Genomic DNA, 14,621 nt, shown 5'->3' on the forward strand with positions numbered 1-14,621 from the left:
GCAGGGAGAAATTTGCAGATCATGTGACATAGACGCTGGGGATTCTGGGTAGTGTAGTGTCTTCTGCCATCCTTTACTCAGAAAACATATTTGTTTCTCCGAATCGAAGGGGGAAAATACAAAAGCATTTCACACAATTTAAACCAATCAATGTTGTGTAATTAACAAGGATAATCTGGTGTTTTTTAGTCGATGAGTAGTGCAGATATCACTGTCAAATCAATCGACAGTAAGAGGAATACTTACTTCCGGGTGTACAATTCTCCGTTATCCAATGGGAATGGACGCTCACATTGCCTTTAAGGGCAGCCGACATAAACGAATGCCGTGCTTCCATGAGTGTCAAATCCCGCCGCAGATGGGAATACATTGCAATCAGTTGAAAGCTATTTGCTTCCCTTTATGACGCTGAAGGAGCCTAGGAGCGTCACAATTGGACGCCACGGACACTGACCAAACGTCACTATTGGACGCTTGGGGAGTGAGAGTGTGTTGGGTTGGGAGAGGATTGGACTCGGAGGACATTTTCACATTGAAAGGCATGGTTTAAAGCCATGCAGTGAAATTAAAATACATCATTCTTGTTCATTTTTGGAAAAAACCTGATTCACTCTCCCATTGAATCCAAGTGAAATACTGCAATAATAGGAAAAGGGTTGAAAAAGAAAAACGTTGGATGGCCAGACATTAAATTAAACATGGACAAAGATCATTTCCAGGATTGGATACATCTGTTCATTTTGCTCCGTTTTGAATGTTGAATCACATTAAAAGTTGTTTTTGTGGCAGTGTCTTGTTCCTTCTGTTTATATTTCACCTAAAAACCCAGATGCATGTTAGGCTAAGAAGTGTGTTGCAACCTATTTGATTGCCAATTTAAAATAAAAGGATGGGTCATGACCGAAAGAACGAGATCGCGGATACAAGCGGCCGAGATGGGTTTTCTCCGCAGGGTGGCTGGTGTCTCCCTTAGGGATAAGGTGAGAAGTTCGGTCATCAGGGAGGGACTCGGAGTTGAGCCGCTCCTCCTTCGCGTCGAAAGGAGCCAGTTGAGGTGGTTCGGGCACCTAGTTAGGATGCCACCTGGGCGCCTCCCTAGGGAGGTGTTCCAGGCACGTCCAGCTGGGAAGAGACCGAGGGGTAGACCTAGGACCAGGTGGAGGGATTATATCTCTTCGCTGGCCTGGGAGCGCCTTGGGACCCCCCAGTCAGAGCTGGTTGATGTCGCCAGGGAAAAGAAAGTGTGGGGCTCTCTGCTGGAACTGCTACCCCCGCGACCCGACCACGGATAAGCAGGAGAAGATGGATGAATGGATGGAGTCATGAAGACACGGCCGCACACACACCAACACTTATTTGGAACATGTGCCAAACCAAATACTGCACGTTTAAACATAAAACTCCTTCGTCAGCGATGTGTTGTCACTTTCACGGACTCAGAGTTAGCGACTGCCGTTTGAAAGTTCCCGTGCCCTTTGAATGTGACAGCGCTTCATTGACAGCTGCTACTGGAGAGTGTATGCAATGAAATGCAATGTTTATTTAATGCAGTTGGAGAAGAGAGTTTCCAACTTTGTCCTCTGTGTTACATCAAGGGCAAGCTGGATCAGTGGAAAGTCGTCTGGCTCGCAGATATGAGTCTCGTAGGATGAAAGATTTAGACTCATTTGAGAGGAAGCCATTGTTCAAGCTATGATTAAAATGAGATAAAAACATTAAACAGAATAGGAAAGGAGGGTGAGGTGCTTTTCGTGGCTTTATACTCTCAATACTAACATGTGTTGACGAGCCAGTCAGGGCAATTTGGAATAAAACCCACAAACTCAATTTTTGCATAATAATGTTAAAATGTAAAATACGAATCCATTATTGAATCAGTATAAAGAGAGGAAGTAAACATTAGCAGTTAGTCGACAGCATTATACTCAATCCATAATTTGGCTAAATAATTGAGCTACGAGCTAACCAACATTAAGAAGCTATTGTACAGCGCCCGGGGAGCAATGGGAGTAAGGGAAGGGGGATGTCCAGTGCCTTGCTCAAGGGCACCACGGCAGGGCAGGAGGTGAACTGGGACCTCTCCACACTCCATATTTAGTTCTGGTCGGGGAATTGAACCGGCAACCCTACAGCTCCGAGTCCAAGCCCCTACTGACTGAGCCACTGCACTGGTGCATTGAGTTACAGTACATTATAATAATCCTTATATTTATTATAGCACTTTATCAATGACTCTCAAAGCGCTTTACAAATACATATATATATGTAATGGTCATCTACTGTGGACAATACCCACAGGAGCAAATTCGGGTGAAGCCCAAGGACACAACGGCCCGACGCAGTGGGGCGGGAGCGGGTTTCGAACTGGAGTTCCCCAACGCCCCTTTGATCTGATGATCAAACGCACAAACCACTACACCACCCGTCCCTATAAAATCCCTATTATGATGCTATCAATCAGGTTCAAATGTCATCTTGTAGGATTACGTTTTTGGGGAGAACATTGTATAAATACACTGAAGGAGATGTTTTCACAGCAAACAAGATAGAGGATATTACAATATGAATATGTTGCATTAACACTAGATCTAGACAGCCGAAAATACATAATTAAAGCCAATAATGCCAAGATAATCTCATAAAATGGAACAATTAACTTGGCAATTACCTAGTAGAGATATCACTAACACAATTAAAATGTTATTATTTGAGTATATAATCCACACAACAGTTCCTCAGGGAAATCAATCAATAATTGTTATTGATAAAATCTCATAACTTCCATCCTTATAGATACAGTTTTCATCCTAGTGTTTGCCACAGCCGGACTATACATTATGGCTGTTTGCAAATAAAGCTTTCCGTTAGCTCGTTTAAAGGGTGCTTGCTGTTGGGAGGGTTCGGCATGCAGCTTGGTGCAACAATTAGCTACTTCTGTAGATTCATTTATCAGATGCACGTCAAACTCGATCACCCTCAATCGTACAGAACAGCAACAGAAAGAACAAACTCTGTCCTCTGTCATTCACACATCTTAAAGATCCCCTATTTCATTAATTTATTATAAGTCTCAGATTGTTGCTGCTATTTGAAGGTTAATATATTCTCGTATAACATACCATTACAGATATACTATAATATACTATTCACGAAAAACTAATCTTTTAATCTGTACATTTATTTATACCAACTATTATTATATTATGTTTTCCCTTATCCGTATTTAATAATTTCATTTAGTTGTTGTTATTTTTATATATATATGTCATGTTCCATCCTCCATGGAGAGCACCTCATAGTAAGCACATCATTTACTTACATTTTGACTCTCTCCATTCATCACCTAAATATACACTATATTAACCTGTATTCCACCATAAGGCAATCTATTTTAACCCTTCGATGGCCTTCTCCCTGAGTTTCAGTCTGCTTACGTGACCAACTTGCCCACTTCTACCTCGATGATGGCGTTTTTAAGCTGGACCTCTAGCAGCAGGGCGTCAGCCGGACCTCCCTCGCTGGTCTTGTTGACGTTTGGGGAGAATATCCGCAGCATGCCCATGTAGCTGCCCACCACCACCACCGTGTCTATTAAGGCAGTGGTTCCCAACCTTTTGTGTCTCGTGTACCCCTTGAGCTGGTCCCCATTCTATAAAGTACCCCCTCACTCATCCGTTATAATTCGCCTAAATGTTTTCGTGTATTAAACCCTTTGTTATCGTGTTTAACCCAACTGCTCCTAAATGAAAATCACTTGTATAACTCTCATTCAATACAAATGCATTTAAACTTGAAATGTACACTTGTTGTCAGGTAAACAAATATGTTTAGACTCACTACTTATTTAGAAATGCAATAATGTCTTTTTTTAGGAGAAGACCCCTCCCCTCTGAACAGTCACTTTAATCCGTCATGTTTGAAAAGAAACATTGTTATTTTCTGTATTCATGTAACAAAAGTTATTTATTTATTTGGCGATGACCCTGCGGGCAACCAGGCACCCTCAAGTACCCCTAGGGGTCCCCGTACCCCCGGTTGGGAACCACTGTATTAAGGTGTAAACAAAAAGCGTGACACATGTTACATGAGATCATTCAGGATGGAAGTTATGACCTCTAACAGCAGGCAGACTGTCATTGCTTTCCCTTTGTGAGGTGCTAGCACTCTCACTGCTTAGGTACAACAAGATGTTTCTTGAACAACACAAACTAATTAGTCTCATTTACGCAACCTAAAGTCAATTGTATAAAAGAAGGCATTTGGTGGGAGGGCGTCAGCTCAGCATTAAGTGTCGAGGTTTTCAGGACATCATTTAGTTATGAACATCATGTTTTGAGTAGGTGAATATTTAAGTGTAAAGGTTTATAGTGAAAGGGGCATAAAACATATAAAATGGTTATTCTATGCTCTATTTAGTCTCCTTTGTATTTGCAGACATTTTTTACACATCTTTGGTGCTACATTTTAAAAAATTTACCACTTGGGGAAAAGAAAACAATCAGAAATCTCAATAAAAACACATAAAGATTGTACGTGCATCCTTTCCACATGAACATTAAAGAGCATGTCAGTGTCACAGAACAAGTGCTTACAAATGTTTCCGTTTAAAAAATAAAAATGGCAGATCAATGAATACAAACATTCAGCGCTATTGAAACTAATAAACGTAAAGCTAACCGTCACATATGTTCTATCTTGATTCCAGATAAGGATCGACTTGTTTAACTCTAGAGGGAGCGGGTTTTCTGTGAAAGTGGTTTAATTTTCTGATGGAGAAATATGGCGGGAAATGTAACACAAAGCAGAGCGGCAAATAAAAGTTAGCACACATTAGATCTTTTGGATCTTTAACCTTTTATAGGGCGCTATTAGTTTAACCCTAACCGTTTCAGGCCTCTGCTGATTGGTCAAATTCCCCAATGGCGCGCTCTGTGGCGTAGAGTGATCTTCGCTGATTGGCTGGGAGAAAACCACATGCTTCTCGACCTCACTGAGTCGCGGGGGGTCGCCATGTTTGGGTAACCCTAGGAAGAAAGACCTGCACCAGCTTCATCCATGCTGGGCGTAGCTGTGATCACTGGCTCAGTGTCATTTCATTTGACCAAATGTCTTGACACATACATTTAATAGATGTTAATATTATCCACCTTTTGGTTTGATGTCCTTTTATTTAAAACGTTCTTTGAGACTTCATCTTCTGGTTCAAATGTCAATACATTTTTATAATCATACTTTTGTCTTTATTCTACATGAAAATGTTAGAGATTCCAATCAAATCTGTTCATTATTCATATCTTCCTCAGGCTAGGAATAGTATGTTGAGTTTTTAATGGTAAATGTATTTCACTTTCTCACAGGATACCAAATGAGACAACACAGTTTGTATCCATTGTTTATGAATAAATGCTTCAGCTCTTCAGACCAACATAGTAAGCTGTGAGCATGTTTCTAATTGTGTTGGTATGCAGCCTAGGTCTGGTCTGTTTGAATGAAAACTCCACAGGAGGCACCAACACTAACGTGGCTGAGTGGACTCCGGAGTTTGCTGCATGAGTTGCACTGTACGATCTGTTGTGTAGTCAGCTGTCATTCAAAAACTGAGTAACCAATGGGGACGCATCCCTGAAAGTCCCGCCCACCTGGGATTTTTGTGCCAGAATCGCAAACAAAAAACGAAGGAGCGCAAACGAGAGGAGCTGCAGCGAGAGCAAAAGTCTGATCATCGAAAAGAAGCAAAGAAAACTGCAAACAAAAATATATGTTAAAACAAAGAAAAAAGGCTTATAGTTTACATGATTACACACTTTATTTGTTTGGGACTTATAGTTTTACTTTTTTAAATTAAATGTATTTTGCTTAACTCCGTTTTTTTCTCTCTTAAACTCTTAGTTTTGCTTGATTCAGAGAAAGTGTTGCTTTATCTTAATGGCACAAAACTGATTCCATACCAACAGGGAGAGACGTCAAAAGTGAAACTTAGAAAACAGACAGCCTGCCAGACTCCGTTTTAAACTTCAACAGAGCAGCAGAAAGAAAACAGGGTGAGTGTTAAAACCTATGGTTAAAACCAGGCTCTGCTGTTTTTGTCTAAACAATTCATGTTTACTCTGTTTTACTTTATCTCAGAAAAACACAGTCTCGATCAAAAGCAACATCTTAGAGTCCGATGTGGCATATTGAAATGTTGTAGGCCTAAACTTCCCCTTTCACCAAGTGTCACGTCCTTTTTAGAACTGCGCCATCGTGGTTACATAACTACAGTATACAGATGTATTTGTTGTTGTTTACACTAGTGGTGTTAGTTGATTTAAAACAAAAAAGTAATAGCGTAAATCACGATCATAAACTGTGATTAATCTTCATGGCATAAATCAGAAGTTTAAAATATTAGTAGGCCTTTTAACTTGTATTTTGGAGAGATATAAAACAAACGAAAAGTGTGTTGTAGTCTAATAAAGCGGGCCATGAAAAACTGCTGAGAAAAATAAGAGGGGTTTTCACTTTATTATAAATTATGATGATTTCCGAATTACTGGCAGACGTCAGAGCATATTGCGAGCACAATCTGCTCCTAAAGTAGTTTCCTGTCCATTTCCTGGATTCAGCATAATGCCACCCCTCCGTTTCACCAGACCTAAAGAACGAGTGCTCAACATTTGTCATGGATTAAATGTGCTTTTACACCGAGGTAGTTACGGGGACGGGTGGCGCAGTGGTCTGGGCATCTGTGCATCAGATCAAGGGGGGTGCTGGGGAACTCCATTTCGAAACCCGCTCCTGCCGCCACCTTGGGCAAGACACTTCACCCGGATTTGCTCCTGTGGGTATTGTCCACAGTACATGTATGATACTAATGTGTACTTGTGTACTTGTAAAAAGCGCCTCGATGACTTCGAGGCGTGAAGATGGACGGTGTGGCGCAGTGCGCAATGATCATCAGATCAAGGGGTGAAACCGAGATGGGTCTGGCTGCTGCAGACCGCAGCAAGGAGGCGTTTCCTATAGGGGCGTTTCCTAACTTTTTTATCCAATAGCAATTTAAGGGATTCCAGCTGCTTTTATAAATCCTCGCATTGTTCTAGTGATGGGAATTCCGGCTCTTCTTGGTGAGCCGGATCATTTGGCTCACCAAGAAGAGCCGGCTCTTTCGGCTCCCAAAGGGCTCTTCAGTTTACCACATATTATACCTTTTAATTAAATCAAATGTAGCCCTGTTTTGACTAATGATTTATATGTGTACACATATATCACTTAAATTATTCAAGACATCCTTTGTACTAAAGTATTCAAAAGTAAAAATTACATGTTTCATATAAATTATTTGCTGTGGCCAATTGTTTTCATTGCATTTACAGACCCGTGTAACTCTCTGATACCACCCAATTAATGCATTGACTTGCTTGTAGAACCACGCTACACAAAACAAATGGCAACACCTATAAAAACTATTTAAAAAAAGGGGCTACTGTATCAACCTATATAAAGTATATAAATATAGTTTTTCTCCCTGCAGGAGAGGGGAGAGTGCTTTGAGATCAACTGCTAGGCTGCAGCGGGGAGAAGAGGGGGACAAAGAGAGATCTCCGTCCTCCGTGTTTTATTCTTATAGAAGTAAGAAGAGAAGTAATGGGTCAGAAACCCTCCTTTTTACGCAGCGGTCCAGACATAGACATCATAGCTACGGCGACATATATTCAGTTGCCAGTTACTTTTGGCATTAGGGCAGGGATATCTTTCAAGGTTTGACATAATGAATTGTGCTACTTTTAAAGCAAGCAACAATGTTTTCAAATCTGTAATCATGAAGCTCCTCAAAAACACTATAGAAGCAGCTCCTGCCGTTGTTACGTTAGTTCAAACGGTAACAACGGACTACTTTTCTTAGCGGATGCATGTCAATTTAAATCAATACATAAAACTATTTTTTAAATCAATAAAATCTTTTTCTAAATCCATAAAAGCATTTCAATTATTATTGGGAGTCATGTCGTTACTTTGTTGAGAATGTGGCCATGTGTAATAAGCGGGATAATGTCCACATTGCACATTGCATAATGTGCCTTCATGCCAATCTAGATCCCTCCGCAAAAACAAAACAAAAAACGGCTTGTTCGCGGGCGAGAGCCGGCTCCCGTCGTTCACTATATGAAACGCCCCTATAGGAAACGCCCCTATAGGACACGCCCCTATAGGAAACGCCTCCTTGCTGCGGTCTGCAGCCAGACTCTATTGGTGAAACCCGCCGCTGCTGCGTCTGTAAAACCGGTGTGTCCTTGGGCAAGACACTTCACCTCAACTTGCTCCTGTGGGTATTGTCCACAGTGACCATTGCATGTATAAAAAAATATGTGTAAAGCGCTTTGAGCATCTGGAAAAGCGCTATAATAAATGTAAGGAATTATTATTATATTTCTTACTGATTTCTGGAGGTGGAAGAAGTACTCAGATCTTGTACTTGAGTAAAAGTACACAGATCTTTTAGAACTACCAGAGTGTAGGAATACTCTTTTAATTACAAGTAAAAGTCCTGCATACAAAATGTTTCTAAAAGTAGAAAGTATTAGCATCAAAATATACTTAAAGTACCAAAAGTAAAAGTAGTGATTGTGCAGATTGGTCCATTTCAGAATAATATATATGATATGTTTTATAATGATTGATCATTAAAGTGTTCTCAAAGCTGGTAAAGGTGCAGCTAGTTTGAATGACTTTGTATACTGCAGGGTAGCTTGTGAATTTACTCCAGGTGGAACTAAAGTCTGATTTAACACTTGACTATATTTCACATCATTAATCAAAATCTGTAAAGTAACTAAAGGTGTTAAATACATGTAGTGGAGTAAAAATACACCATTTACCTCTGAACTGTAGTGGGGTAGAAGTACAAAGTAGGGGAACATTGAAATAAAGTACAGGTCCCTCAAAGGTGTACTTAAGTACAGTACTTGGTACTAAGTCATCATTAAAAACTCACCTGTTCACCATGGCCTTTGACCCCTAACCCATCACAGTCCCCCTGCTTCCACTCCTACTGCTATTTATTAAACATTATTTTTTTACTTTATTATTTGCCCCTTTTGTTGTCATCTATTATTATTATTATTACTTGATTAAATGTACATGTAGCTTGTGCCAGTTCCTCGCTTTCCTTGACTTTCACTGCCATGCAATTCATGTTAAAATTCCAGCTGGAATTACGAAGGAAGTTTGGGTGAAACTTGGTAATATGAATATGTTTTGGTTAATTTCTTTGACATTTTAAGGTTTGCAGATTATTCACAAACATTCACGTTTTTTTTACAGCACACATTTAAACCAAAACGTATCATTATGATGGATTTGATTGAAATGCTTGCATTATAAAGTGTGTGTGTGTTTATGTATTTGTCTCCAGGGTTACTAGTTCATCTCTCAGAATGGAGACCATGAGAGATTTGGATGATGAGGAGGAGGACACATATTCAGTGTCCAGAAAACCTCCAGATTTGAGTAATACACTTGGACCCTCTGACACAAAGTAAGAATCTGTTTCTGCTGTAAACTGACCTGAAGAGGAGTCTGGTTTGATCTGAGTAGCAGGTCACAGTATATACACACAGTAAAGCATCACTGTGGAGTACAGTCATGAAACAAAGTACATTAGAGTAAAGAAACCCAGAAGAGGAAAGTGAAGAGGTGTCACTGAGCTCTAGCTGTGCTCCTTGGCATCATCAGCAACAGTCAATAATCTACTATTGTGAAATCATTCTCACATTCCAGATGTAGGACTTTGTGTTAAGTAAATCAACTTCGAACTTGTAACACTTTTCCCTCTCACAAATGAATTCTAACAACCGAAACCCTCAAGCACGACTTAAAAACTGAAAGTTCAGAGCAAGTCCAAACATCTTTAATAACGTAAACAAATTGAAATCAAAAGCTGCCCTTTACAAGAACTAGTTATGTGTGTTAAACATGTTGTTGCTTCCACAGACGGAGAGCAGAGTCTCCAGTCCCCAGCTGTGTTTCTATGAAGAGTGACTGGTCCAAAGATGCATTTATATACTTCAGTAAAGAACCTGGACCCTCAGACACAAAGTAAGAGTCTGTTTCTACTGTAAACTGACCGGAAGAGGATTCAGTTTTTATGCCATGTGATCATCTAAAGTGTTCTCTAAATAATGACATTTTACAGAACAGAAACACAGTTTGGTCAATTACAGTAAATTCAAACATGTAAGATTTGTCACTGTTACAAATTAATTGTAATGACAGACATCTGTGACGGCCGCACATTGATTTAAGGTGTTCCTTCTAAACTGTAGTGGCAGGGAAAAGGTTTAAGGCATGTTGTTTATCATGAAATGAACTATCTATGATACATGTATAATATCCTCCAACTGCCGTTGTTAATGTCCACTGGTATGTACGGGTTGAGGGTGCGGGTCTGCAAGCCTCACCTGCACTTTCACCTGTCGCGGCGCGCCCAGAGGCTTTTTAGTGGGCGCTTCACCGGGAGGCCAGGGGTTGGTTCTCACGGGAGGAGGAAGTGTGTGTGTGGCGAATGCGGGTATTCAGCGGGATATTTAAGTTTCCTCAGCATGTATACATATGTTAAAATACAACGGGAAATATAACTGAAAGTGGATATTGCATCGACCGACCTGGAAGCACGTCTCGTGGAGAGGACGCGCACAGATAGAGAGAGAGATTCTCTCCAACACAGGGTGAGATCGCTCCTTTGTGCCACGCCGATCATCGTGTTTCCTTTTTTGTGGATTATAACCTAAATAGGCCTACAAACATTTCCGTTTTTTGCTGCCGACGGGCGCAGGAGCAACAGCCTTTTTTGTCAATGAACTATAGTGGCCAGGATTAGGCAATGACAATTTCGGTTTATCGCCGAGCGGACTTTTTGTTGAGTTTTGCTTGGCTGGAAAACTGTCAATATAATTGAATAACGTATAAAACCCGTCTTTGTTTATGTTGTGAATGTGTGGATGGAGACAGTAGTAGATACACTTTTTGTGGAAAGAGTAGATTGTCCGTTTATCAGTTCTGTTTCGCCTTTATAATATTATTTCATATCAAGAACCCCTTGTGCGTTTATTTAACACAGCTATTTTTGATAGTTGATCGTTACAAACCCTCAAGCATGACTCGAAAACAGAAAGTTGGGAGCAAGTCCAAAAACCTTTAATCGGGTAAACGGGCTGAAATCAAGCGCTGTTTTTTATTACAAGAACTAATGATGTGTGTCACAAATGTCTTGTTTCCACAGACAGAGAGCAGAGTCTCCAGTCCCCAGCTGTGTTTCTATGAAGAGTGACTGGTCCAAAAGAGAACCTATACGCTTCAGTGATGAACCTGGACCCTCAGACACAGAGTAAGAGTCTGTTTCTACTGTGAACTGACCCGAAGAGGATTCATTTGATATGCCAACAGATAATATACACTGTTCTTTAATATGTACATCAGTGCAGTAAATAACAGCACAGAAACACAGTAAAACACAGTAAATAAATACAGAAAAGTACAGTAAAGACATGTGATTGAACGGTGTGCTCCTTTGCATCAACAGCAATAGTAAATAAACTACTATAGTGAAATCATTCTCACACCGGATACGTGAGAATGTGTGTTTTGTTAAGTAAATTAACCCTAAGCATTTAAAACTTTTCAATCCCACGGATAAATTGTAACAACAGAAACCCACAAACACAATTTTAAAACTCAGAGTTTGACCAAAAATCTTGAAATAAAACGCTACTTTTGACAAGAACTAATGATGTGTGTTAAACATTGTGTTGCTTCCACAGACGGAGAGCAGAGTCTCCAGTCCCCAGCTGTCTGTCTATGAAGAGTGACTGGTCTAAAGAGGAACCTATGTACTTCAGTAATGAACCTGGACCCCCAGACACAAAGTAAGGTCGCATTTGTTACATTGTTTCATTTTTCAGAAGGTTTGTTTTGAGTTCACGAGGGCAAAACTCAAACGGACTATAAACTGTAAACACAAGTCATGTGCACGGAAATACTGTTCAACCATTGGTCAGACATTAAGGGGGTAAAAACGCAAACCCCGCCATTTCTACCAGAGCCTCCACCATGGAGCATCGGCAGGTTGTTTTCATGCTGCTGTACATTTTACATTTATATTACATTTAACATTGAATAATCAATTTCTTGCACCATAATATCCTGCATTATATTTGTCATTGGAAATTTGTATTTCCACAAGTATATTTTCCACATCCACGTATATATATATATTTAAAACTTTTTAATGCTGTTTTATTTTTATTTCAGAAATACTGTTTATTTCTTGTATCTTAATTTCTCTTTCTCTTATTTCCCTTGTTTTTTATGCTGCTGCAACCCAAACATTTTCCAAATTGGGATCAATACAGTATCTATCTATCTATCTATCTATCTATCTATCTATCTATCTATCTATCTATCTATCTATCTATCTATCTATCTATCCATCTATCCATCTATATATCTATCTATCTATCTATCCATCTATCTGTCTATCTATCTATCTATCTATCTATCTATCTATCTATCTATCTATCCATCTATCCATCTATATATCTATCTATCTATCTATCCGTCTATCTGTCTGTCTATCTATCTATCTATCTATCTATCTATCTATCTATCTATCTATCTATCTATCTATCCATCTATCCATCTATATATCTATCTATCTATCTATCTATCTATCTATCCATCTATCTATCCATCTATCCGTCTGTCTATCTATCTATCTATCTATCTATCTATCCATCTATCTATCTATCTATCTATCTATCTATCTATCTATCCATCTATCCATCTATATATCTATCTATCTATCTATCTGTCTGTCTGTCTATCTATCTATCCATCTATCCATCTATATATCTATCTATCTATCTATCTATCTATCTATCTATCTATCTATCTATCCATCTATCCATCTATATATCTATCTATCTATCTATCCATCTATCCATCTATATCTATCTATCTATCTATCTATCTATCTGTCTGTCTATCTATCTATCTATCTATCTATCTATCTATCCATCTATCCATCTATATATCTATATATCTATCTATCTATCTATCTATCTATCTATCTATATATCTATCTATCTATCTAATCTGGAGAGCGTATCAACAAACTCTAGCGGACGGCCCATATGATTATACAATCAGACGACGTGCGTTAAAAAATATTATACCACATATAATGAGAGACGTTCAGCAGTCAGGAGGAGGTTTCATCGACGACCGGTGGCTCTGACTTTTATGTATAGTTGACGGAGCATTTTTTCTTTACACAACACTGTTCAACACTTCAATCTGCTTCACTCTTTCGCTAAAGATTTTGAAGACATCCGCGTTCTTGTGACTCGTAAATACTACGCTTCCTGTGTTTTGGTGCGTACTGCGTTCACACCAGCGATGAACCGCTCCAGAGTTCATTAGCAAGCGCTCTGAGACCACCTGTTTTAGGCGGACCAGAGTCCGGTTGTTTAGTTCACATCAGAGGTCTCGGACTGTGTTCACACCGACCCAAACGAACCGCACCAAGGGGTTCAACGCACCAGGGTTCAATTCAACCGGACAAAACCAGGCTGGTGTGAACGCGACCTAACGGCCCGTCCACACAGCGGCGTGCGTTGAAGCTTCCAACGCTTCTGCCCATTCACTTTGAATGGGGTGACGTCACTTTTAGCCGAACTGCATTTTGCGAAGCGACGTAGAGCGTTGCTGGCGTTGCTGTCATTGCTGGCTTCAAAACTTGAGCAATGTTCAACTTTTGACGCCTCGACGGAGGCATCAGCGAATGAAATCCCATTTATGCAAATCTGCCAGTACAAGCGCTAGCCAATCAAACCGCGTGTATGCTGGGAGAGACTACGCAGGTCATTTCCTCATATTCAAAAAAATTGAGGGAAAATTCATTATAGCGGTAGTGAATCACCCGGTGCTGTATGATCAGTCTCTGTTCATCTACCGGGATACAAACCGGAGGAGCGAGGCATGGAGGGAGGTGGCAGAGACAGTGGGGGAAACTGGTAGGTTTTCGCCTGTTTGGGGATTTTATATCCAGTTTACTTCGTTTTAACATTGCTATTGCTTTGTATGTCGGGGGCGGGAGATTCATGTGATTGGTTGTTGGTCGCGTTGCTCGCAAAAAATCCCCAAGCTTCAGACACGCCCAGCGTCAACGGAACTGCTGCTACAGGCATCACATTTTTTTTAAGCTGGGCGTGTCTGAAGCTTGGCGATTTTTTGCGACATACAAAGCAATAGCAATGTTAAAACGAAGTAAACTGGATATAAACTCCCCAAACAGGCAAAAACCTACCAGTTTCCCCCACTGTCTCTGCCACCTCCCTCCATGCCTGGCTCCTCCGGTTTGTATCCCGGTAAATAGTTCTGGTCAGAAAGAACCGGGTGATTTGCTACCGTGATTTCTCGTTTGGAATATGAGGAAATGAACTGCGGTCTGGCTCTCCCAGCTTGCACGTGGTTTGATTGGCTAGCGCTTGTACTAGCGGGATTTGCATAAACGGGATTTGATTGGCTGATGCCAGCTTCGAAAGCATCGGGAGCATCAAAAGTTGAACATTGCTCTACTTTTG

At 40.2% G+C, this 14,621-nt stretch overlaps 1 protein-coding gene across 1 annotated transcript in view; it reads left to right on the forward strand.

The window, feature by feature from the left end:
- Positions 1 to 5,690: 5,690 nt before the first annotated feature.
- LOC117440119 (uncharacterized) overlaps positions 5,691 to 14,621 on the forward strand; it is a 41,396-nt gene continuing 32,465 nt past the window's right edge. Inside the window, 5 exon segments of the mRNA XM_071201927.1 lie at positions 5,691 to 6,041; positions 9,395 to 9,517; positions 9,973 to 10,077; positions 11,261 to 11,365; positions 11,799 to 11,903. Of these exon segments, the coding sequence (XP_071058028.1) occupies positions 9,417 to 9,517; positions 9,973 to 10,077; positions 11,261 to 11,365; positions 11,799 to 11,903 (416 nt within the window). The 5' untranslated portion in view covers positions 5,691 to 6,041; positions 9,395 to 9,416.

The sequence above is a fragment of the Pseudochaenichthys georgianus genome, chromosome 24 (genome assembly GCF_902827115.2).
Source record: "Pseudochaenichthys georgianus chromosome 24, fPseGeo1.2, whole genome shotgun sequence".
Classification (NCBI taxonomy): Eukaryota; Metazoa; Chordata; class Actinopteri; order Perciformes; family Channichthyidae; genus Pseudochaenichthys; species Pseudochaenichthys georgianus.